We start from the raw sequence: 27,449 nt of genomic DNA on the forward strand, positions 1-27,449 counted from the left end.
CATGAAAATCAAGAGGAGAAAACCAATTGTTTTGATCCAGGGAGGGAATGATAGATGCTGGAGAAACCATGCAGAATCTCATGTACTTGATAAATTTGAGACTGTAAAGGTCCAAAACAGGCCTTAGACTACCCTTTGATTTGGGAATTAGAAAAAATAAAATGGATGTACAAGACATTGGAGTCTCACTGACTCATATATTGGTTTTTGCAGTTTATCATGGAAATGAACACGTTGGCTGTAGAGTTGGAAGATTAATCCCCTACTGTTAGAGGGCTTATTTCTTCACCCTCCCATTCCGTGGTCCTTCTCACAGAAACAGAGAGCAGCAATACCCAAAGTCCAAAGGTGCAAACAATTTGATGTTTATTGGGGTGAACTTTAGCAAGCAATGATTCCAATTACCTTCCTCCGTGTCCCCCTTCCCAGCTCTGACGCTACAGAGCCTTGCCTGTGTCCCTGTTCCCATTCCCTGTTCCCATTCCCCCTCTTAGCACAACATGATTCCAATTCCCCACCCCCTACCTCCTGATTGACTTCAGACTACACCTCTACCCTGATATAACATGATCCGATATAACACGGGTTCACATACAATGCGGTAAAACAGGCCACCTCCCCTCCCGTCAGGGTTAGGGAGGCAGGAGCTGTGGGGGGGACTTTTGGGGGCCTGCAGGCCCAGAGTGGCCCAGGTGATTAGCGGGGGGCCAGGAGCAGCCCGCTCTGCTTCCCTCGCCCCAGCCCCAGCCGTGTTGCTCGGGGGAGGGGACTTGGGGGAAGGGATCCTGCCCCCCCCGCACTCACCAGCAGTGGTGGAAGCAGAGAAGCCTGGCCCCAGCCCACTCCACTCTGCCAGCTCCCAGCCCCGGTGCTCCGCTTCCCGCTACCGGTGAGTGCGGGGGGCGTCCTTTTCCCAACCTCCCCGTACTCACCGGTGGCGGGAAGCGGAGCATCGGGGCTGGGAGCTGGCGGAGTGGAGCAGGCTGGGGCTGCATCACTCTGCTTCCCGCCACAGGTGAGTGCGGGGGGCATCCTTTTCCCAACCTCCCTGCACTCACCGGTGGCGGGAAGCAGAGCGCCGTGGCTGGGAGCTGGCAGAGTGGAGCGGGCTGGGGCCAAGTTGCTCCACTTCCCGCCGCTGCCGGTGAATGCCTGTCAGGGGGCAGGGGTGTGAATAGGGGTCGGGGCAGTCAGGGGACAGGGAGCAGGGGGCTAGGTAGGGGATGGGATCCTGGGGCTGATTAGGGATGGGGGGGTCTCTGGAGGGGGCGGTCAGGGGACAAGGAGCAGGGGGGCCAAAGCAAGTTCGATATAACGCTGTAAGATTTTTTGCTCCCACAGACTGTGTTATATCGGGGTAGAGGTGTATATAGTAAAACTTGAGTTCTGCTTAACTATACCTTAACGAATCATTTTACTGAAATTTAACTAACCAATCCTAACATATTGTAACATGATTATCTAACCTATTATATCCCACCACCTTAATTGGTTTACACTCAAGAAAATTAATTATACAGCAGACAGAAACAATCATGGAACCAGACAGAGATTATACAGACAAACGATAGAGAGGTGGGGACTACAGTGATAGAACAACAAAGAAATGAGGATTTTACACCCCAGCTATTGATAAGTGAGTTCTTGTCAAACAGAATGCTATCAAACTAAGTTTTCTTTAAATCTTCTTGGCTCTTCCCTTTCTCTGGAGGTGATAGATTGGATCACCTTTTTAACAGCCCAAAACTGCCTTATTTCAGTGTGACTGGTGAGGACGTGATCGTTCGCTTCCCAGCTTATGGCTGCCCCTGCTGTTTAGCCAAAGGCTTTAGCCTAAGAACAAGGCCTTAGACTATCGTAGTGAGAGAAGACGTATAAACAGGCAGACTGATTTTGATTCTTGTTTTGTACCTCTATAACTAGCTAAGTGATTAGAATACACCTTAATTTTTAAAGTATAGGCCTTTGCAGACAGGCCTGAATATCTATATCCTAAGACTCCACCCGCCCTTTTTTTTTTTTCTTTTGGGATCCTCCTGCCCAGGTACCCCTGGAAAAGCATAGGACCTATGGCAACACATTTCCTGATAGGGCCAGACATCAAGGTGGAAGGTGTCGATATTCCATTTATCCCACTGCCCCTTGTGTAGTGCCCTGTACCTTCTCTCATACGGACATACCACACCTATTCCAATTAGTGTTCCAGACTTCCCATTATAGTGGGCCTGAGAAGGTTAGGTATGGGTTGTCTAGTACACCAAGGGGGGGGGGGGGGGAGAGGGGGAGAGCTTACTACATTACTTATAGGTTATCTCCATATGCAACGTAACACAAGTATACTTAACAATACACCAGCCGCTATAATAATCCACAGCAACACCGAGAGTCCTGACCACTGCAGTATGGTCCAACATCCAAGCCACCAGCAAAACACTGCCTTTTCTCCTTGGACAGGGTCAAGATCTTAATGTGTCTAGTTGCTGGCAGTTGCAACAAGCTGCCCCTGCAGATTTTGCGTGCTTAGTTCTGATTACTTTTCACTTTCATCTCCTGCTCCAAAAGACACACAGAGATCTGAAAAAGAAAGCACAACCTATTGTGGCTTCTTTTGGAGCCCTATAGGATTTTAATTAAGTACCAGGTTTTGTCTGCATTTCTTTTACCCATTCTCCAATATATACTGCACACGACCTGGGAAAATACACATTCCTTCCATAGTTTAACCTCCATAACATTATATTAGCCATATCAATTTTAACTGTTTCTTCTGTGACAAAAAAAAAAAGGGGAATTCATAATTTCCCTCCATTCTCCTGGTTCTGGCTGCCCCTTACTACAGCCATAACTTTGGTTTTGAACTTTATAAAGTAGCGAGGTACCCTTAAGGGTTAAATGCTAAATACCAAACTCAAACAACACTAGTTACCTGTGTCTGGCAAAAAGTGTTTGTTAGTTTTGCCACTTTGAATGATTCAAATGGATTTTCAGTGGCATTATAAAAAAAACAAAAAGCAGAACCAAACCAATTCATTTTAAACCTACAAAACAAGAGTTTTACAAACTATGATGTCCGTTTAGGTCCTTAAAACCTTACATAATCCACACACACACACAAAATTCTCTTTTGCGTAACATCCCTTGCACTGTGATTATTTTTTACACAACTGTACTCCGATTACACTCCCATCTTGTACAACCAGAGACAGCAGGGGCAGCCAAGTTAAGTTCCAATAGAAACCCCTTACATTCCTCTGGTGATTTTGATTACATTACCCAATAGTCAAATAATTTTGATCAGATTATCTCTCCACCCTGATGCCTGCAGCAGTCCCTTATAGACCATTTCTGTGGGAAAAGAGCCCATTTTCCCTCAGAATAGCTGTAAAGGCTTCTGGGGACAAAAACATAGTGGTGGTAGTAGCCGCTCTATCTGACCCCCTTCTATAATTTAATTACCAAGCTTCCATCCAATGTGACTGCACAGAGTTGCACATACAGTTACATTCATATAACTGGGTTTTATCATCAAACCAAAAACTTCCTCCTTGTAACACCACAACTGTTACTCTTTAACATCTTCACAACTATTACCTTTTACCATTTCCACAATATTAATTTCTGCAAAAGCTATTTATAACTTTTTACTTACTTCTTTATATCACTTACTCCTACATTTAGTTCGTTAAGGTAGTGCAATTTGCCTGTAACAACTCAGCCACCAAGTACAATTATTGCCACACAGCTGCCTTATCCTGTGCTGTCTTTACCTTGAGACTGTTCAAAAAGGCAGTAAAACATTTGTCTCCATAGTTGCCCATGGATCTTTTACTCTAAAAAATTCCAGTGGAATACAGCAGACCTCCGTCATGCTTTGTCCATAAAAACCAAACAAAAAAACCTGAACATTTCACATAAGTATCCAAAGTACCCTCCGTTAAAACTTCAGAAAAACAAAAGTGTGGAAGGGGGTGGGGAGGAGCAGGAAGAGGTGGAAAGAAATGAATTAACCCTGTGAGGTCAGTTTAAAGTACAGGTAGGGTGACCAGACAGCAAGTGTGAAAAATCAGGACAGGGGGTGAGGGGTAATTGGAGCCTATATAAGAAAAAGACCCCAAAATTGGGACTGTCCCAATAAAATCAGGACATCTGGTCACCCTGAGAACAGGCTACCAGCAGCAAATTAAGTAACCTGAGAGAAAGAAGGAGGAAAAGAAGAAAAGGATATAGTTAGCTTTGAGCTAAGAGTAGGCTACCTGGGTTGAAACACTTGGGAACCCTCACCCCCAGGTTTTCATCCTGGCTCTGGGAGAAGAGTGGGGGTCGTTACCTGCTCCTGCAAACCCTGCCATTTTTCACTTTGAAACATTTTTTTTTGGCCTCCACTCCCCCAGGACCAAATCCCAGCTCCTGTCTCTAAAGGCAGTCCGTTAACTCTGCTTTTGACTCTAAACCCTGTTGTGCCAAATTGTCTTTAACCACCCCTAAATAATTTACAACCCTTCAGCAGCCCTTGCTGAACCAGCACCAAACTTGAAAGATTACTGGCAGCTTCCCATAATGCTGCCCTTACTTCAAACCTCTCAAACAGACTGAAGTGCCTCCTTTCCCTGGAAGGCATCCAGTTCCCATGGGCAGGGACTGTCTTCCACTACCCATATATACCAAGGAGAGTGGGCTCCTCAGCCACCCCCATCCCTCTGGGTCCCCTAACACTGCCTCCATTTCCTTTTTAATCTCATCCCAAGTTGACCCCTGCACCTGGTAGGGGCCCTGGTTCTTCCTTATCCATTTATCCAAAAAATCCATTACCCTGGTTTGCCAGAATCCGCAACTACCATCACAAGAGTTCACCATACCCCCTCTAAGCAGCTGTGCAGACTGTTGGGGAGGGAGACTTACAGGCTGCCACTCACCCGTCTGAAGCGATGCATATGAAACACGGCATCAAGATGTTTGAGGGGCTTATCCCTTCACCCTCCCATTCCCCGGTCCTTTTCGCATGAACAGAGAGCAGCAATACCCAAAGTCCGAAGGTGCAAACAGTTTGATGTTTATTGGGGTGAACTTTCAGCAAGCAATGATTCCAATTTCCTTCCTCAGTGTCCCCCTTCCCAACTTTGACGCCACAGAGCCTTGCCTGTGTCCCTGTTCCCATTCCATGTTCCCATTCCCCCCCTTAGCAAAACATGATTCCAATTCCGATCAGATTATCATGGAAATGAACACATTGGCTGTAGAGTTGGAAGATTAATCCCCTACCTTTGAGAAAAACAAATACTGATCAGATGATAAGGAGTTTGCCCCAGCTCTCTCAGCACAAAAGAAAGAAAGATGTAGATTAGGTCCCAAGAACAGAGTGGAAAAAAAAAAAGAATGCCTCTCTTCTACTCAAAGGCATTTTTTTTCTTAAGAAATCATCAAAGTCCGCATGCCAGAGTCGCCCCCACCACACTTATGACAACTGAGAAAAGTTACTACAGACATAGAGCTACTTCTGTAACTTCTGACTGCCTAGTGCTTGGTTGTTGAGAACTGAAGGGCCCAAGAATTGAACATAATGATAGACAGGAGGCAGTGAGCTATCTTTCTTCTCAGTGGCTCTATAATATTCGTCCCCGGAATAAATCTGTTTATTTCTGTTGTGCTTCACTGCAGTCCAAACCCTCACTTTTAAATAACTCAGACTGCATTGGAGCCACTATCTGTGACCTTCCTGGGCATGCATGGCTCAGCAGGCCATGTATAGTTTGTGCTGACAAAGCTCTTCATCTTTGAAGGGTTTATATTTTTTTTTAAATGTATGACCAGGCTTCTGCACACTGTCATCTGCAGAAAAGTTTATTTCCCCCCTTTGCATGGTGTAGAAGAAAGGCACTTGCTTTATTTTCCCATATTGACAGAAGCCCAGAACAAGTAAAAGCTTTCTTTGAGCAATATTTCCTACTAAATTCTAAATGTTATAACTACAATTTTCTTAATTAACTAGATAAGGGAAATGGAAATTAGAGAAGAAAAGCTCAACATCTGGTTACAAAACATCAGAGACAGAGTATTTCCAAATATAAGTTATCTACATCTCTCTATTGTGTAATACAACTACACATGGACAGTGCCTTGGTCTGTTTGGAGAAAAAAGCTATACAATTGGCACATCAGTTACTGGAGTTCTTATCTTGGACATTCAATTTATACGGAGATTAAAACTGTGCATCACTGAAGACTAATTATCTCTTAATTAGGTATTTTGGTCCTTTTTTAAACCATCAGCTAAACTGTTTGTAGTGCTTTTGCTCACTGAGAAACAACAGTTGTCTCAACTCTTTCAAAATTTACAGATATTCTTGATAGCCATATTAAACCTGCTGGCAGGGGAAAGTGGGGACTCGAAGAAAGAAGCATGTGAGCACCAGTAATGAAATACACACTTACTGGAGCAGTTTAGCAGTTGACACCACATTGTTAGTACCCATGCACTAATTCATTTTAACTCAAATTTCAAAAGCACCATCGTTATATATAGCAAAGAAATAAAGGTGTTATCTAATCATCAGACAACAGCTGGATAATGCCATCAAATTCTAGCAATGCTTCTGGATATTCTCAAGTTTAATCTGCTATTGATGTGAAAGTTATTTCTGAAAATTTTATATTGGATATGTTCATATCATGAATATTTTATATGAACAGCACACAGCGTTATCATCTGTTACTGTCATAACTGGCACTGTAACTAAAATGAAATAAATTACTACTAGTACTATAAAGAGTTAAATTGCCCAATTTTAGGTTTCAGGTTTCAGACTATATTTAAATGTATCAGAAAGAAAAAGATAATCATTATCATAATTATGATAACACTCAACATTTAAACAGTAGTTTCCATCTCCATTAAACTAATCATATTAATCTAATCTATTAATCAAAATTTAAAAAGATTTATTTTAATAACACATCTATAAAATATACATTTTCAATAATGATATATAATGTGAAATGTAGTAGAAAATTTACTGTTGTGCAATTTAAGGCCCTAGTCCTGCAAGGCGTTCCACACAGGCAAATCCTTACCCAGGTTCTGGAGTCCCATTGATTTCAGTGCACGTATCATATTGTGTCTATCCCCCAGGGTTCTTTTTCTTCTAGCAATGATTATTGGCAAGATTCGCCGGAACATAGTTCACTTATGAATTTTAAAAAATTAAAAACTAATCTATCTTTACAATATGTTTCCATATAAATTTTTACTAGATATAAATAAAGCGGGATACCGGGAGGAAGCACAGGCAGGAATGTCTGTGAGGGGAGGGCTCCTGCCTCATACTGGGAATGAGGGGCGATCAACAGGTTATCTCAAGTGCTTATATACAAATGCACAAAGCCTTGGAAACAAGCAGGGAGAACTGGAGGTCCTGGTGATGTCAAGGAACTATGACGTGATTGGAATAACAGAGACTTGGTGGGATAACTCACATGACTGGAGTACAGTCATGGATCGTTATAAACTGTTCAGGAAGGACAGGCAGGGCAGAAAAGGTTGGGGAGTAGCACTGTATGTAAGGGAGCAGTATGACTGCTCAGAGCTCCGGTACGAAACTGTGGAAAAACCTGAGTGTCTCTGGATTAAGTTTAGAAGTGTGTGCAACAAGAGTGATGTAGTGGTGGGAGTCTGCTATAGACCACCGGACCAGGGGGATGAGGCTTTCTTCCGGCAACTCACGGAAGCTACTAGATCGCATGCCCTGATTCTCATGGGTGACTTTAATTTTCCTGATATCTGCTGGGAGAGCAATACAGCGGTGCATAGACAATCCAGGAAGTTTTTGGAAAGCGTAGGGGACAATTTCCTGGCGCAAGTGCTAGGGGAGCGAACTAGGGGGGGCGCTTTTCTTGACCTGCTGCTCACAAACCGGGTAGAATTAGTGGGGGAAGCAAAAGTGGATGGGAATCTGGGAGGCAGTGACCATGAGTTGGTTGAGTTCAGGATCCTGACGCAGGGAAGAAAGGTAAGCAGCAGGATACGGACCCTGGACTTCAGGAAAGCAGACTTCGACTCCCTCAGGGAACAGATGGCCAGGATCCCCTGGGGGACTAACATGAAGGGGAAGGGAGTCCAGGAGAGCTGGCTGTATTTCAAGGAATCCCTGTTGAGGTTACAAGGACAAACCATCCCGATGAGTCGAAAGAATAGTAAATATGGCAGGCGACCAGCTTGGCTTAATGGTGAAATCCTAGTGGATCTTAAACATAAAAAAGAAGCTTACAAGAAGTGGAAGGTTGGACATATGACCAGGGAAGAGTATAAAAATATTGCTCGGGCATGTAGGAAAGATATCAGGAGGGCCAAATCGCACCTGGAGCTGCAGCTAGCAAGAGATGTCAAGAGTAACAAGAAGGGTTTCTTCAGGTATGTTGGCAACAAGAAGAAAGCCAAGGAAAGTGTGGGCCCCTTACTGAATGAGGGAGGCAACCTAGTGACAGAGGATGTGGAAAAAGCTAATGTACTCAATGCTTTTTTTGCCTCTGTCTTCACGAACAAGGTCAGCTCCCAGACTGCTGCGCTGGGCATCACAAAATGGGGAAGAGATGGCCAGCCCTCTGTGGAGATAGAGGTGGTTAGGGACTATTTAGAAAAGCTGGACGTGCACAAGTCCATGGGGCCGGACGAGTTGCATCCGAGAGTGCTGAAGGAATTGGCGGCTGTGATTGCAGAGCCCTTGGCCATTATCTTTGAAAACTCGTGGCGAACGGGGGAAGTCCCGGATGACTGGAAAAAGGCTAATGTAGTGCCAATCTTTAAAAAAGGGAAGGAGGAGGATCCTGGGAACTACAGGCCAGTCAGCCTCACCTCAGTCCCTGGAAAAAGCATGGAGCAGGTCCTCAAAGAATCAATCCTGAAGCACTTAGAGGAGAGGAAAGTGATCAGGAACAGTCAGCATGGATTCACCAAGGGAAGGTCATGCCTGACTAATCTAATCGCCTTTTATGATGAGATTACTGGTTCTGTGGATGAAGGGAAAGCAGTGGATGTATTGTTTCTTGACTTTAGCAAAGCTTTTGACATGGTCTCCCACAGTATTCTTGTCAGCAAGTTAAGGAAGTATGGGATGGATGAATGCACTATAAGGTGGGTAGAAAGCTGGCTAGATTGTCGGGCTCAACGGGTAGTGATCAATGGCTCCATGTCTAGTTGGCAGCCGGTGTCAAGTGGAGTGCCCCAGGGGTCGGTCCTGGGGCCGGTTTTGTTCAATATCTTCATACATGATCTGGAGGATGGTGTGGATTGCACTCTCAGCAAATTTGCGGATGATACTAAACTGGGAGGAGTGGTAGATACGCTGGAGGGGAGGGATAGGATACAGAAGGACCTAGACAAATTGGAGGATTGGGCCAAAAGAAATCTGATGAGGTTCAATAAGGATAAGTGCAGGGTCCTGCACTTAGGACTGAAGAATCCCATGCACCGCTACAGACTAGGGACCGAATGGCTAGGCAGCAGTTCTGCGGAAAAGGACCTAGGGGTGACAGTGGACGACAAGCTGGATACGAGTCAGCAGTGTGCCCTTGTTGCCAAGAAGGCCAATGGCATTTTGGGATGTATAAGTAGGGGCATAGCGAGCAGATCGAGGGACGTGATCGTTCCCCTCTATTCGACACTGGTGAGGCCTCATCTGGAGTACTGTGTCCAGTTTTGGGCCCCACACTACAAGAAGGATGTGGATAAATTGGAGAGAGTCCAGCGAAGGGCAACAAAAATGATTAGGGGTCTAGAGCACATGACTTATGAGGAGAGGCTGAGGGAGCTGGGATTGTTTAGTCTGCAGAAGAGAAGAATGAGGGGGGATTTGATAGCTGCTTTCAACTACCTGAAAGGGGGTTCCAAAGAGGATGGCTCTAGACTGTTCTCAATGGTAGCAGATGACAGAACGAGGAGTAATGGTCTCAAGTTGCAATGGGGGAGGTTTAGATTGGATATTAGGAAAAACTTTTTCACTAAGAGGGTGGTGAAACACTGGAATGCGTTACCTAGGGAGGTGGTAGAATCTCCTTCCTTAGAAGTTTTTAAGGTCAGGCTTGACAAAGCCCTGGCTGGGATGATTTAACTGGGAATTGGTCCTGCTTCGAGCAGGGGGTTGGACTAGATGACCTTCTGGGGTCCCTTCCAACCCTGATATTCTATGATTCTATGATATGTTCATAAAATATACATCTGGATTTTTGCTTTTTGTTTGTTTAAAACAAGCCAAATGTTTTTAGTATGCCAACTGCAAGAAGGGAATTAGCTGATAATTCAGTGGAATCATCAAGATGTGTGCACAACATAAATGAATAATTTTGTAATTTTATTATTGTAACCCCTATGCTTACTTAACCCCATTTCCTTCCCCCACCTGGTTTTTATTCTCATTCATGACACACCTAAAATTAATTTTTAAGTTCCTTGTGGCTCAAATGATGACTTATTTGTTCTTCAAGGGGCCACAACACTTTTGGACATCATAACAATAAAACAAATGGCAATAATCATTTACATTACATTTAAGTGGCTTTAAAATTGTGACCTCAAACAACAGTTTTCCATGGATATTGAAAGTCGTATTTAAAGGTTGAAAATTCATTCTTATCCCATGTCACTGAGCCTTTTTTTGACAACAGATTTAGTCCTACAAAGGACAGGATCCTGCAATGTGTTGGTTGCCTCAAAACCCATTGACTTCAATGAGATTTGAGAGTATCCAGCAGCTCAAAGGAAGTCTTCATCTCTTTGCAGAAATGGGTGCAAAATGTCTATCAGCCTGGTTATGGAATTTCGTAAATTTTGTTTGCATCCCACTTCTAATATTGTTAGAAGATTGATACTTCCTTACAGTCAATATAAAAATCAAGACATTTTTGGAAGCTAATGTGTCTTACAATTATATTATCGATACCCACTTGTTATTTCAAGAATTATAACGACTTCACACACAGCCATATGCATTTATTAGGCAGCCTCTCTGAAAACCAGTAAGGTACTTAGAAATTGAACCTTTTGCTGTAAATCACAGTTATCAAATTGATGTATGCAACCATTGCTGGGAAAAGGTTCTCTACAGGCACTGGTATATTTATATATATACACACATTTGCAAGTGAAAATTCCATCCAATGACCTTTGCAAAATTCTAAAAAGATTTACAATACAAAGGCTTATGTTTTCATTTTAATTAAGTAATTGAATTTGTGGTACATCATGAACAAAAGATTGTTTTAACTCCTCATGACAGTTACTGATAACTTCTATTCCTCAGAGCTTTTACATCAGTATTTGTCAGTCAAGAATGTTAAATATTTAAAATTAACTCCAAAACAAAGAATGCTAAAATAATTAAATATGCTACACCGAGTAAATTTTTTTTATGAGGACAAATGTGCTTCTTGACTTTTATTAAGCTGCTTCTTCAGTTGCAAGGTTCAGTCTATTAACATGGGAAATAAAACCTTCTGAGCTCTGAAACAGGAACCAGTGTCATCAAAAGAGTGCTGATTTTCTCTCTTTTTAAAACATAACACCACAGAAATCTGTGATGTGAAGTAGTCCTGAGTGCTTAAAGCACTCTACAACATCCTTAGTTCCCTCTACTACATGCAAATAAAATACAAAACAAATCTATAACTAGATTCATTCCTTTTTGCTGTTTTTGAAACTAATACAGGATGCCAAGATTTTTTTTCAACTTAGAAGCATTAATACAGGAAAAGAACCAAATAACATACCAGTAAAACTTTCAACAAGTTTCCTTTGAATGATTAAATTAATTCTTTACAATACACTGGAGCATTCTAACTTCATTTTAACAGCATGTCTAACTACACTGTAAGAGTAATTGCTCAATGAAATACTGTTGTGGAAACATAACTGAGAGGGCTGTTTTTCTTAGAAAATAATTAATAACTAAGCATATTTCAAAATTACATACAGTTCCTTTAGGAAGGATTTTCACACAGGGAAGGGGGATCTAATAATGATGACCTCAGATAACATTTTCATTATGAAGTGTAGCACTTTGCCAGCTGGGGAGCACTGCCCCGCCAAATACAGCCCATATACTTGGGACCCTTTTATTTACTTTAGGGAGTGTGCTGATAGCTGGTAGGAAGGTCTGTTGTTCAGTGAAGACTTTATTCTGGCTTTTTCCTGAGTACTTGCATCTGAATGGACTATTCCTGGACTCAGTCCAAGACCCTTCCAGCTAAACACTGGCCACTGGGTAATTGGTGTTTTTATCCTCAAATGATGATCAGATTGAGTATGGGGTCACAGGATGGAGACCACACGACTTGCCCCATGTTGGCATTATGATATACATGGCAGCACATAATCCTTTGGAATTGGGACTGCCACCACAATGCTGGCATTCATTATGGGTCCCTGATGGGCGGAACTCTAGCTCTTGAGGCACAGGTCCAGCTGGTGTCCCTAATTGCTTCCACAATGGATGTGGAGAAGTGCAGGTAATTCTGACAGGGTAGATTGCTGCCTTCTGATTAGTTGCTCTCAGGGATCTAAGTTACTGCCTGCCCTTAAGAATAAAGGAGGAATGGACTCACTGAATGGACAACCGGACCAGTGTTTTATGAACATTTGTCCTGGGTTACATATATTTTTGTTAAATTGCAGGCAGTGAATGATACCGCTTCATACCGGCTTCCAACTAGACATGGAGCCATTAATCACTACCTGTTGAGCCCGATGATCTAACCAGCTTTCTATCCACCTTATTGTCCATTCTTCCAGGCCATACTTCTTTAACTTGCTGGCAAGAATACTGTGGAGACTTATCAAAAGCTTTGCTAAAGTCAAAGAATAGCACCCCCGCTGCTTTCCCCTCATCCACAGAGCCAGTTATCTCACCAAAGAAGGCAATTAGGTTAGTCAGGCCTGACTTGCCCTTGGTGAACCCATGTTGACTGTTCCTGATTATTTTCCTCTCCTCTAAGTGCTTCAAAGTTGATTCCCTGAAGACCTGCTCCATGATTTTTCCAGGGACTGAGGTGAGGCTGACTGGCCTGTAGTTCCTCAGATCCTCTTCCTTCCATTTTTTAAAGATGGGCACTACATTAGCCTTTTTCCAGTCATCCGGGACCTCCCCCAATCACCATGAGTTTTTAAAGATAATGGCCAACGGCTCTGCAATCACATCCACCAACTCCTTTAGCACTCTCGGATGCAACGCATCCGGCCCCATGGATTTGTGCTCGTCCAGCTTTTCTAAATAGTCCTCAACCACTTCTTTCTCCACAGAGGGCTGGTCACCTCCTCCCCATACTGTGCTGCCAGTGCAGTAGTCTGGGAGCTGACCTTGTTCGTGAAGACGAAGGCAAAAAAAGCATTGAGTACATTAACTTTTTCCACATCCTCTGTCACTAGGTTGCCTCTCCCATTCAGTAAGGGGCCTCACTTTCCTTGACCTTTTTCTTGTTGCTAACATACTTGTAGAAACCCTTCTTGTTACTCTTAACAACCCTTGCTCGCTGCAACTCCAAGTCTGATTTGGCCTTCCTGATTTCACTCCTGCATGCCTGAGCAATATTTTTATACTCCTCCCTGGTCATTTGTCCAATCTGCAACTTCTTGTAAGCTTCTTTTTTGTGTTTAAGATCAGCAAGGATTTCATTGTTATGCCAAGCTGGTCGCCTGCCATATTTACTCTTCTTTCTACACATCAGGATGGTTTGTCCCTGTAACCTCAAAAAGGATTCTTTAAAATACAGCCAGCTGTCCTGGACTCCTTTCCCACTCATGTTATTCTCCCAGGGGATCCTGCCCATCTGTTCTCTGAGAGAGTTAAAGTCCGCTTTTCTGAAGTCCGTATTCTGCTACTCTCCTTTCTTCCTTGTGTCAGGATCCTGAACTTGACCATTTCATGGTCACTGCCTCCCAGGTTCCCATCTTTTGCTTCCCCTACTAATTCTTCCCAGTTTGTGAGCAGCCGGTCAAGAAGAGCTCTGCCCCAGTTGGTTCCTCCAGCATTTGCACCAGGAAATTGCCCCCTACCCTTTCCAAAAACTTCCTGGATTGTCTATGCACTGCTGTATTGCTCTCCCAGCAGATAGCGGGGTGATTGAAGTCCCCCATGAGAACCAGGTGATCTAGTAACTTCTGTTAGTTGCCTGAAGAAAGCCTCATCCACCTCCTCCCCCTGGTCTGGTGGTCTATAGCAGACTCACACCATGACATCATCCTTGTTGCTCACACTTCTAAACTTAATCCAGAGACTCTCAGGTTTTTCTGCAGTTTCACACTTTGTAATGCTGAAGTCAGCTGTGACATTAGAAAATAGGAAACTTGTCAAAGCAAAGACTGATAAATACTTCGCACTGAGTACAGGTAGGGAGTACTTTCATGGCACATCAACACTTGGAATGTAGTATTCGAAACGAGATATGGAAAAAATATGGGGAGGTACCAAGGACAAAGCTGGCACAAACAAGTGTATTAAACTTTAAGTGATGTGTAAAGAGTTTTATTACTTGTAAAATCATGCCAGAAATATTAGTAGCTGAAATGCATATCTTTGAAGCACACCTTCCATAAAAGGTAAACACACTAAGAGAATTTACTTTCCAGAAGGCAGCTATGTAAGTCTGCTTTTTGTAGTATACTGCTTTGTCTTTAGACAATAAATTTGGCTATGTTTGGTTATTTGGTCTCTTGAACAAACTGTGAGTGTAGTCAATACTCTAAAGCATATTCCAATTCCAGAAGCAGAGAAGTCGTAATTGGAGTCCCACATAAATTTCAGTTTACAGTGTGGCTAGTCCTGCTAAGGTGCTCAGCACTGTACTGGGGCAGCGGCTAGTAGGGAGGATGGTATCTTTGCCACAGATGAAAGTAGAGTGATTTAGCCAGCCCCGGGACACTAAGGTTACTCATAACTGTGAAAGGTTTCGCAAACAAGAAAGGGAGTGCTGTGCACAGGTAGATACAAGCCATCCGTACAGGAATGGTGGATACTGAAGTTGCCGGTGTCAAGAGGCTTGGTGTTGAGGGATCAGTACTGGGTGACACCTGAAGGTTGACTCAACTAGTTCAGAGGCACAATGACCAGTGCCTGAGAAGACGCCGGGCCGGCCCATTTTAGGCCTTAAGCCCTCTATAAGAGAGGCAGGATGAGGGGATTTCTGCCTTTTCTTGCTAGACCTGGAGAGGGTGACCTAAGTCTGCCCTTCAGCAGAATAGTGTTCCTTCCTTCCAAGAGGAATAGGAACCTTGCATTACCAACATTAAGCAACATCACTGCATCACACAACGGGCAGATTTTAAATCCAGGAGACTTTGGCTCTGACATAAGGGCTGGACATGTTACTGGGAAAGTCACAATAGAGAAATTAAGAAACTATTATTTCTTGTTTTTTATAATAAAGGGAATGAAAGACTAAACTATGACTCACCAACACTAAACATCTCAACAACTATTTATAGTACAAAGGGTTAGTCGCACAGCAAGAGAGACAGACTGACACCTAGGGCACAAGTGCAGCTTCAACAAACACTGCTGCCCTCCCCCGCCACAAAAAAAAAGCTTGGGTACATGGGGCACATGCGCTCCAAGAGTCGAAAATATATGGACAAGCACTCAGAAAAGGAGAGAGAGTTTCAGGATGACTTATTCACTCTGAGAGCATCCTGAGCTACGGTGGTTTGCGCAGACTCTTGGTTGTTAATGCATGGGGAGGGGGGAATTCTAACATGTTATCAGTCTGCAGTGGTACTTAAAAATAAGGTCTCGCTCACTGGGCAAGACCCTACATTCATTCATAAGTCAAGTGGTGGCCATGCTTGATATGACCATGTCAGCAATTCCAGAAGTTTCTAGCAAAACAACACAAAATAGTATAACAACTACGGAAGAATCCTACACCTTACAGAGGAACAAATCGTGAGAGATACTCAGTGCCATCAATTCCTACTGATATCACTAGAAATTCAGGGTATTAAACACCTCGCTGGCTTAAGTCCCAAAAGAGAAAATGAATTCTAACTGAATACACCTTTACCAAATGTTATATGTCTCTCTCACCAACAGAAGTTTATCCATTCAAAGATACTACCTCACCCACCTTGTCTCGCTAATATTCTGAGACCAGCACAGCTACAACAACGCTGTATACAAGCTGTCACACTATAGTACAGCACACACATTAAACCTTTAACCAATTAAAATTCAATTAGTAGGAAAGCTAATGGTTTACAAAAACCTAATCAGAACATATATTATTGTTATGCACTAATTTTTACCTTGAGGGTACAACTGAGGATTAAAAATCTCATTCATTTTGAACAAACATTTGTAAACAAAATAGCCCTCAATACAAATGTCATAATTAATGGAACATAAATAAACAGGAGTAAGTCATTAGTCACTTGGAGGTACTCCAGTTTGCAGAAAGACTAAATATATACAACAAATCATACTCTGGAGAATATATTATCTACATAAGAATCATTTCTGCAGTCTCAGTAGCAATGGAAATATTCATTTAAGTAACAAAACAAAACCTCTCATAATCACCTGGAGTAGTAAATGGCTTAATATTTATAACTAACCTGTATTTTGATTGGCCAGGAAAAATTGCTGACATACACATAGAAAGTGATGTTTGGGTTACTCCGAAAGTTGAATTTTTCACAAGAAAAGCTATCTGTAAATTCCTTGATATTAGTCTTGGAAACAACAGGAATCTCTTCTCCAGATATTGTTCCTGCTAAAAATACAAAGAAATATTAAATTATCATAAAAGGGGCCAAAGTAAGTTTGCTCAGGCAACTGCAATTTAACTTTACTTCAGAGTGCTTGACATTGCAACCTTAACATTCTTTTATCATTTTTTTCTGTTTATTATATATTATACATTAAACATACAAGTATGTGACACACATGTATACACACACACAGAAAATTCACTCATACGCCCATGCCAATTTCAAAAGATTATGAATGATTCATAAAATTGATGGAAGATGTACTTTGATATGAGTTTTATAGCAAGCTTATCCCGGTTAACTACACAGCTAATACGGTTTCCTCTAGTAATTTACATCCCATTTCAATAAAAATTCATAGGTTACTAAAGTGTGGAAAGTGAATTTGTCTACATTTTAAAATATCGCTATAGTGTTTCAACTGCTCTTAGAAACATGAATAATAAACCAGATAACCATATATCATTTATTGTAAACCATAAGGCTTCTCACCAATTCTGTTTGATCAGGGCATTGCTGACTTAGTGAAGTAAAAAAGATGATCATGGAAAAAAATAGAATTTGCTAGCAAGGATATGTTAAAACAAAGCTTTCAAGACCTCCCATAAAACACTGTTAGACGCAACTAAGTGCAAAAATTCTCGAGAATATGTAAGTTCTTAAACCATTTTTAAAGGCCTAGTTTTATTCTTTTTTTTTAAATGTACATTTTAAGTTGGAAGCATTGTGCTTCTCCTTGGATATATTTTCAGAAAGTCAACAGAACCAATTCATGGAAACTTCCTAAATAAAGCTTTTCTTCCTCTTTATTAAAGCAAAAGGCATAATGGGGTTCAAAGTTGGGAAAAAAAACCAGATAAGCAGCTCCTTTTATCAGCATTCACAGATGAATTTTATTGTTTGATATCAATGTTAAGGTTAATAATTAAATTTTTAGCTTGAACACTGAAACAACGAAATTAAAATCTCAGTCTCCCCAGTAGTTTAGGATGTAATTTATCTTAATTAAAATCACAGCATTTCATAACACTGCCATTTAAAAAAATTAAATAGAGTACAAGCTTTTGCTACCAAAGAAATTTTAATTGAATAGAAGAGAAAGTTAACATATTAATGAAGCTTTGTTCAGATTACAAATTATTATATGAATTTTAAGTATTACTAATACTAGCATAATGATAATAGCAAAATAATACATTTTATAAAATTTTATTACTGAAATTAGCAACAAAGAGGACAATTATGTTAAAATAACTTAAACGAACAGTTCTTGAGACATACAGGACAAAGACATCATGCCAAAATGCTTCCTTACCTGTAGAACCAATAGACCATGTAATATTGAGGTTAAAGTTGTTTGATGCATTAATTGATATATCCAAATTTTTGTTTGACTAGATATAAAGAAAAGGTAACATTAAAATTAACAAAATATAACAGAAACGTACTGCCTAATGCACTGAATGTACCTCTATTGTACATAATTAAACGTATTAACTCTCCCCCTTTTTCACATATCTACTATAGACTGCAAACATTGGGCCCAGTGAAGTCAAGAGCAAAACTACCATTGGCAGGACATGACCCTGAGATACAACTTTCACCAATGATCTAAATCAAGAAACACTATGTTTTGAAAACTAAAAAACTCAGCCTATATATGAATAAAAATATTCATAAAAATTACTTGTCCTGCTAATAAAAATTTGTTCAGTAAAGGATATTCTAACATATTTAATCCAGTCTATACTTAAATGATCCCAGTTAGTGGGTTTCCACCACTTTCTTTGGTAGACTATATATACTGTAGTAACCTTCACTTTTAGAAAATATTTTCTGACTCTCACACTCAACTAACATTGAGATAAAATTGCTCAGATTAATTTCCTGGGAATATAATCACCACAAATCAAGGAAATCACCCTTTAAAGTAAACTAACACCAAAACACATTCACAGAACATCAGGTCCACCATAAACTTCACTTCATTTCCAATATACAACCACCCAAAATGTATACATCCAGTTCTTTTAAATCAGAGTCAAACATACAAGCTTCACTGTAACTACAGGCTCACAGCCTGGCGGGGCCTCAATCTCTAGCCGAGATTGATGCCCATAGGGCATTAGGGCCATTCGCTCATTCACTTTGAAATTTTGTTTTGACTCAGAAAATTTCTGAACAGTCTCTGCTGCCCTTTACACAGTTTTTATTTATTTATTTATTTAGGGTTATTTTTGTGCCACTTTCCCATCATCATAAAGTGAGACTGAAAATCCTGAGAAATAGGAAAACAGTAGGAAAATATGTCCCCAGTACTACAGAGAAGCTATGTCTACACTGCCCTGTAGTTTGGGCTACAGGGGTGTGAACAGCAGTGCATACCAAAGAGCTGTGCTGTAACTCCCCCATGTGGATGCTGTGGGCACGAACTAAAAGGTTTGTAGTGTAGTCCTCTTCAAGCAGGACTGCATTAATGCAAAGTAGGAACCTTTTAGTTTACACCCACAGTATTTACATTGGAGAGTTACAGCTCAGCACCTGGGTGCACACTTCTATTCACACTCAAGTATTCTGAACTGTAGGGCAGTGTAGATGAGCCCTAAGTGGCAAATGAGATGAGACATCTTAAACACAAAACCTTCTTAACATATAATCTATGTGCTGCACCATCATAATTATCCTCTGCTGAAATTCTCCGTTTTAGGTCATGAGGGCACACACATTAAAATATAACTCAATTTTATACAAATCTAGGGATGGGTATTTTGCAACAAAAAATTAGCTACTGGTACAATCTTCCCCAACATATCTGCCACTCTCTTTCCCTATCTCCTAGAACCCCTGACCTTCTTCATCCAAATTCTGAGAAATATCCTGACCAGATCAGGCCAGAGGGAGCCACCAGATGCCAAAACCCCTCAACCAGTTCCAGAAGCATCCCAAATACCACCTGGGATGTGAGGCTTTGTCACAGCTTCCCCCCCAGCTTTCCCATGCACCCTTTGTGTGCTCATTTCCTTCCCTATCTTATTTCTTCTCTTCCTAGCTCTCTTTTTCTAAAAAAAGTCTGGCTTAGTCAGCCAAGACTGTGTATTTTGCAACAACAACGTAAGCCTGTAACCAGAAAACTGGCTAAAAGCAATGTCCTAAACAGCCCAAGGCTGGTACACATTTGCCATGTTTTGGAGTGGCTGATCAGACCATGTGCTATGCCTGTGTTGCAGTGAGGTTGCAAGAGAACAACAGAGAACAACAATGCAAACCTATTTGTTTCGATTGCTCCTCTAAAATGACAGAAATATAATTTCACAAATTATATGAGTGTTTCAGAAAGCTGCAATATCAAAAATATGGAGACTGAATTTAGAGATATTTATCTCAAGTACACCTACTTTTCAGAAAGTTAAAGAAGCTTAAAGATGGGTCTTGCATAGAAGTCAAAGTCAGTCTAGTGATGTCAACAAGTTTTGGATTATCCCCAAGATACCTGACAGGTGCTTGGCAGAGCTAAAATCACCATCAAATCCAATGGAAAAGTTGATATCCTTGGTTGGAAGAAAATTACATTAGGGTTGATTAATTACATCTCTCACCTGTTCAGGGTTTGCTATAAAGTTTATGGCAGTGAAGTGGCGATCATCTTCTTGTAGTAAGCTGAAGGTAAACTGGTAGTCAATCAAAAGGCTGTCTGTGGGCAAAACAGATTGTAAAAAAACTGCCAAGTAGGATTCTGGTGCACATATATTTTAAAAAATATTAAAAACTTCCTGTCGTACCTGAACATTTACTATTACTTTTACTTCAAATATATGGCGAATGGTAAAGGTCAGAAAGTCATTTGGCATTTCAATGTTTATGTATTTGTCACCAAACAATCTGTCAGTGCAGTCAGAAAGTATGAACTCAAGCAAAATAGTATGAACTCAAGCAAAACTTGAGAAATAAGAATTAGCATAAAGATTCAAGAGTTATTTTTCACTGAATTGTAAATTGTACTATTACCAAGATAGTCATGCCTCCTGAATTAGTATTTTTTTCAAAAGGTCCTTTAAAATATAGTAGGAGCATTGTCAGTTTCCAGATTTTTACACTGAAAAATGGTTTAAATTTTTGTTAAAAATGCACTTAAATGTTTTAGGTTTATTGTAATACTTGCATGGATTTTACAATATTCTACAACTGAATTATATAGATGTTACAATTACTAAGCTTCACAGTACCGAAAAATAAAAGAACTGTCTCTACAGTAAAGGCACACACAGATATGGTGCTGTAGTTACACTGCTAAAAATAAAGTGGTACATTGGAATTTTAACACCAATAGTCCACCATACCAGTATACCCATTGCAGAACTGCTGCAGATTTATGGTGAAATCTTGGCTCCATTGAAACAAACAGGAGTTTGGTCATTTATTTCAATAAAGATTTCCTCTATAATATCCTTCATATCAACAGTAAATTTTACCACTGGGTCTCATCCTACCAAAGGAAAGAAAGGGAACGGAGGTTGTTTAGTAGTTCCTTTTTATACCACTTTCAGGCAACAATACCCAACAATGATTTTTGGTGTCCTCTAATCATGAAATTCTGTTAGCCACTAATGCCTACAGAGCCTCATCTTACATATATAAAACCTATGCCCCTCTGAATAAAACTAACTAGGAGTCCTTGTGGCACCTAAGAGAATAACAAATTTATTTGGGCGTAAGCTTTTGTGGGTTAGAACCCACTTCATCAGATGCATGGACTGAAAATATAGGAGCAGGTATAAATACATGAATGGATGGGGGTTGCTTTACCAAGTGTGTGGTCAGGCTAATGAGAAATCAATTAACAGCAGGATACCAAGGGAGGAAAAATAACTTTTGAAGTAGTAAGAGAGTGGCCCATTACAAACAGTTGACAAGAAGGTGTGAGTAACAGTAGGGAGAAATTAATCTTGGGGAAATTAAGTTTAGGGTTTGTAATGACCCAACCACTCCCAGTCTCTATTCAGGCCTAATCTATTGGTATCCGATTTGCAAATTAATTCCAGTTCCGCAGCTTTACATTAGAGTCTGTTTTTGAAGTTTTTTTGTTGAAGAATTGCCACTTTTCGTTCTGTTATTGAGTGACCAAAGAGATTGAAGTGTTCTCCTACTGGTTTTTGAATGTTGTAATTCCTGATGTCAGATTTGTGCCCATTTATTCTTTTGTGTAGAGACTGTCCGGTTTGGCCAATGTACATGGCAGAGGCGCATTGCTGGCATATAATGGCATATATCACATTGTAGATGTGCAGGTGAATGAGCCCTTGACGGTGTGGCTGATGTGGTTAGGTCCTATGTTGGTGTCTCTTGAATAGATATGTGGACATAGGTGGAACCGGGGGTTGTTGCAGGGTTTGGTTCCTGGGTTGGTTTTTTTGTTGTGTGGTGTGTAGTTGCTGGTGAGTATTTGCTTCAGGTTGGGGGGCTGTCTGTAAGCGAGGACTGGCCTGTCTCCCAAGGTCTGTGAGAGTGAGGGATCGTCCTTCAGGATAGGTTGTAGATCCTTGATGATGCACAGGAGAGGTTTTAGTTGGGGGCTGTAGGAGACGGCTAGTGGCGTTCTGTTACTTTCTTTGTTGGGCCTGTCTTGTAGTAAGTGACTTCTCGGTACCCTTCTGGCTCTGTCAATCTGTTTCTTCACTTCAGCAGGTGGGTATTGCAGTTTTAAGAATGCTTGATTGAGATTCTGTAGGTGTTTGTCTCTGTCTGAGGGATCGGAGGAAATGCGGTTGCATCTTAGAGCTTGGCTGTAGACAATGGATCGTGTGGTGTGTCCTGGATGGAAGCTGGAGGCATGTAGGTAAGTATAGCGGTCAGTAGGTTTCCGTTATTAGGGTGGTGTTTGTGTGACCATCGCTTATTAGCACTGTAGTGTCTAGGAAGTGGACCTCTTTTGTGGACTGATCCAGGCTGAGGTTGATGGTAGGGTGGAAATTGTTGAAATCTTGGTGGAATTCCTCAAGGTCCTCCTTCCTATGGGTCCAGATGATGCAGATGTCATCAATGTAGCACAAGCAGAATAGGACTGTAAGGGGACAAGAGCTGAGGAAGCATTGTTCTAAATCAGCCATAAAAATGCTGGCATATTCAGAGTATCAGAGTGTGAACCAACTGCCATGCTGCTCAGTAACACATTTATACTCTAAAAGAATGATTCCAAGCAAAACAGCGTTCACCATGGGTACGAGTTCCAATCATATTATGACAGGTTTCAGAGTGGTACCCGTGTTAGTCTGCATCAGCAAAAAGAATGAGGAGTACTTGTGGCACCTTAGAGACTAACACATTTATTTGAACATAAGCTTTCATGGGCTAAAACCCACTTCATTGGGTTTCATTGGATGCATGCAGTGGAAAATACAATAGGAAGATATATATATACATATATACACACTATACACACACACAGAGAACATGAAAAAATGGGTGTTGCCATACACACTAATGAGAGTGATCAATTAAGGTGAGTTATTATCAGGAGAAAAAAACCTTTTGTTGTGATAATCAGGATGACCCATTTCCAACAGCTGACAAGAAGGTTGAGTAACGGGGGGGTGGGGGTGGGGGAATAAGCATGGGAAATAGTTTACTTTGTGTAATGACCTATCCACTCCCAGTCTTTATTCAAGCCTAATTTAACGGTGTCCAGTTTGCAAATTAATTCCAATTCAGCAGCCTCTCATTGGAGTCACACTATCAGCCACACTATCAGAGGCTCATTCACCTGCACATCTACCAATGTGATATATGCCATCATGTGCCAGTAATGCCCCTCTGCCATGTACATTGGCCAAACCGGACAGTCTCTACATAAAAGAATAAATGGACACAAATCAGATGTCAAGAATTATAACATTCAAAAACCAGTTGGAGAACACTTCAATCTCCCTGGTCACTCGATTACAGACCTAAAAGTCGCAATATTACAACAACAAAACTTCAAAAACAGACTCCAACGAAAAAAGAAAAGGAGTACTTGTGGCACCTTAGAGACTAACAAATTTATCTGAGCATAAGCTTTTGTGAGCTACAGCTCACTTCATCGGATGCATCCAGTGGAAAATAAAGTGGGGAGATTTTATATACACAGAGAACATGAAACAATGGGTGTTACCATACACACTGTAACAAGAGTGATCTGGTAAGGTGAGCTATTACCAGCAGGAAAGCGGGGGGAAACTTTTAGTTTTAGGGTAGTGATAATCAAGGTGGGCCATTTCAAGCAGTTGACAAGAACGTGTGAGAACCAGTAGGGGGGGAAATAAACAAGGGGAAATAGTTTTACTTTGTGTAATCACACATCCACTCCCAGTCTTTATTCATTCATTTATTTATTTATTTGTCCAACAAGAGACTGCTGAATTGGAATTAATTTGCAAACTGGACACCATTAAATTACGCTTGACTAAAGACTGGGAGTGGATGGGTCATTACACAAAGTAAAACTATTTCCCCATGCTTATTCCCCCCGACTACTGTTACTCACACCTTCTTGTCCACTGTTGGAAATGGGCCATCCTGATTACCACTACAAAAGGTTTTTTTCTCCTGCTGATAATAACTCACCTTAATTGATCACTCTCGTTACAATGGCAACACCCATTTTTTCATGTTCTCTGTGTATATATATATCTTCCTACTGTATTTTCCACTGCATGAATGCGATGAAGTGGGTTTTAGCCCACGAAAGCTTATGCTCAAATAAATTTGTTAGTCTCTAAGGTGCCACAAGTACTCCTAGTCATATTATGGGATTCAGACCTGTTGTATGAAGTACTTTAAACAAAGAGAAATTACATTAATTTAAATTACATACAATATTTATCGACACTGATTCCTTGAGATGAGAATTAATATGTACTTATATCAAGTAATTTATCCCAGCTGAGGATCTGGCTCCATATACTTTTGTTTCTGTTGCAAGTATGTATCAAACCAATTATGATTTCAGCAATCGTAACCTTTACTTTTCATGAGCCTTTTTTGTGTTTATAAGAGACATGATCACAAGAACAAATTACTTTAATTAGGGAAAAAACCTGCATTGATCCCAATTATATGGAAGGTAAGAATCTTCCAGTGTAACTTTCTGCAGCATGGGGAAGAGAGTGAAAATGCTGACAGTAAAGCACTCGAACAGCATATACAATCACCACCACTCTACCACCTGTAGTTTAACACCAACTAAAAGGCACTCTTACACTGCTTTATCTGACTGGCCTGCATCTCATTCAAACAATGGTTATTTCCAAGGACTGGTAAACTTTAGGATGAATAAGTTGGCTTCTAGATATCACAGCCCAGCTGAACAAACAATGCTGTTACTTGGCTAAATCCTCTCCACATTTATAGAAAAGGAGCATGAACTAATACTCAGATTGCTCATCACATCTATAAGGCTATATAACAAAGAAATAAGTTTCCCAAAGAAATATGCAAAATTATAGCATTATGTTCTTTTATTAGGTTCCAACAGATAATTTCAAATTTGCTGGAAGTGAATGATTGATATACTTTATGTTCCTCTTTGACATCTTATTTTTTTTCTCTTTTACTAGGTAAAAAGGATGACTTCTATGTGTGAATATGATATTATTATTGCTTATATTTGTGTGTTTTTATTGAGATGTTTAAATGTTATATTGTATTATTTTGTATTCTTAAAGATAAAATAATATTAAAGTGAAAGAAAATAATATTTTTTAACAGGACCATGAGTTTCACTTCTGTCCGAGACACACTTTCCCCCAGCCAAATTTAATTCCCAGCACGTTTTTCATTCACAAAGTGTTAATTAGCTATAATGATTTTTTAAAAAGACTAGGCTGTTAAGAGAAAAATCTATGCAATGTGCAAGACATTTAACTATGGAACAAATTTTAACGAAGAGTGTGAGACACAAAAATCAATGTTCTATTCTATTTTTTAGAAAAAAACTTTTGAATTTTTAGATATTTTACATAAAATGGCCAATTTGTATTTTATTTATTGTTACACTTTCAACAGTTTAAAAGTTCTAGAAATCTGATGCAATATAGACAGTCTTCTATCAATTTTATACTGTATCTGTGAAATCTTCATTTTGTATCTGTTATTCATTATTTTTTTTTCTTTCTTCATTCTACTGTCATATTTGTTTCTGTTCTCCTACTGCACCTATTTTAAACAAATAATCTCATTGCAGCACATCGGACTTCCGCATCCATTGGAGCAGACTCTAGAACCTGAGTTTCTCACCCCAGTGAGTCCCCTAACCACCAGGTATATAGTCAGACTCACTGGCTCTCTCTGGCCCAATAAGTATTTATACAAAGTGGAAAAGCTTCAATGGGAAGGGAAGGGAAAAGGGAGAAAGAGAGAGACCCACCCCAGAATATCCTATCTGCCTGGTGGTTGAGACACTCAGCTACAATGTCAGAGACCCAGTTTTAAATTCCCTTATCCACATGAGGTAGAGTGGAGAATTGAACCTGGGTCTCTCACATCCCAGGTGAATGCTCTTAACAGTAGGACTATAAAATATTATAAGGGAAGAACTGGCAGCACCACCACCACCTTCATTTTTTGAATGTTGCCTAAGTCTCTTTGTGAATCTAGCTTCCGTCTTGCCATCCAAGTTTTTTTTGGCTAAAACTATTCAGCAAATTTGTGTCAAATTCGCGAAAAGTATTGGTCGGCCCAAAATAAAATATTTGAAAAATTTCACCTAGCTCTAGTAATCAGTCACTTACACGATTGCTAAGCAAGGAAAAATGATACTAAGTCAGAATAGCAGCATTTTAAATCCACTTTCCAGCGGTATGCATGATTGCATAAGGTGCAGGAGGCACTGGAGAATCAGGACCTTCATCTGCACCATATTAAGCAACATCACATCAGTAATTTCTATGGTCAAATACAGCTGGGGCTTATTGTTGCGGTAGCCTTTTCAAAATTTTGTTTTGAATCCTAAAAAAACCTGGATTACTTCCTCAGTTAAGAAAGACAAAAGAACCATTAGAAACAATTCAACATGCCAGTAATGAACTCATGTGCAAGTACAATAATTAGGCAAAACAAAACAGCCATTTAATTAAATAGAAAAATACATTTTAAAGCCATACTTTAACGTCTGCATTGCTATTTATTTTTAAAGCGCTATTTCCCCTCTGACAAGAGCACATGAGTCTTGATAAGGTTAATGAGAGTGTTGTGCATGCCTGAAAAGACCTATTCTTCTAGTCAAGTCTTTGTGAAATATTCCTTAACTTCATTCTTTTGGTGCTAAATTATTGTAATATCTGATGCTTCACAAATATTAATGAATTCACTGTCAACACCTTCAGACAAGGGGATGATATCCCCATTTTACAGATGAGGAACTGAGACACAGAGAGCTTAAGGACAAAATTATCTAATGTTGGGTGCCCAATCTGCAATACATAGAACCTAATTTTTCTAGACTTAGTAGCATTGCATAGCATTTTATATGTTCCAAGCACAACTCCCATTGATTTCAGTTGCAGCTGAGAGTGCTCAGCACTGCTGCAAATCAGACTCTAGGGTCTCAAGTCAAGCAGCCAGAAAATAAGGAACACACAATTAGGTACCATCTCTAAAAAGTTTGGTTTAAGCACCTTGACTAGAATCACATAGGAACTTTGTGGCAAAGAGAGGGATAGAATATGATTCT

General features: G+C 40.5%; 1 protein-coding gene across 2 annotated transcripts in view; it reads right to left on the bottom strand.

The window, feature by feature from the left end:
* Window positions 1-27,449, bottom strand: part of ATRNL1 (attractin like 1) — a 1,012,424-nt gene that overhangs the window by 478,869 nt on the left and 506,106 nt on the right. For both annotated transcript variants that reach the window (XM_037904761.2, XM_043551194.1), the window contains exons 23-25: window positions 20,341-20,435; window positions 18,060-18,138; window positions 16,589-16,746 (exon numbers count right to left, since the gene is read on the bottom strand). In XM_037904761.2, coding sequence (XP_037760689.1) covers window positions 16,589-16,746; window positions 18,060-18,138; window positions 20,341-20,435 — 332 coding nt within the window. The remainder of the gene's footprint in view (window positions 1-16,588; window positions 16,747-18,059; window positions 18,139-20,340; window positions 20,436-27,449) is intronic.

This window comes from Chelonia mydas, chromosome 7, assembly GCF_015237465.2.
Source record: "Chelonia mydas isolate rCheMyd1 chromosome 7, rCheMyd1.pri.v2, whole genome shotgun sequence".
Classification (NCBI taxonomy): domain Eukaryota; kingdom Metazoa; phylum Chordata; order Testudines; family Cheloniidae; genus Chelonia; species Chelonia mydas.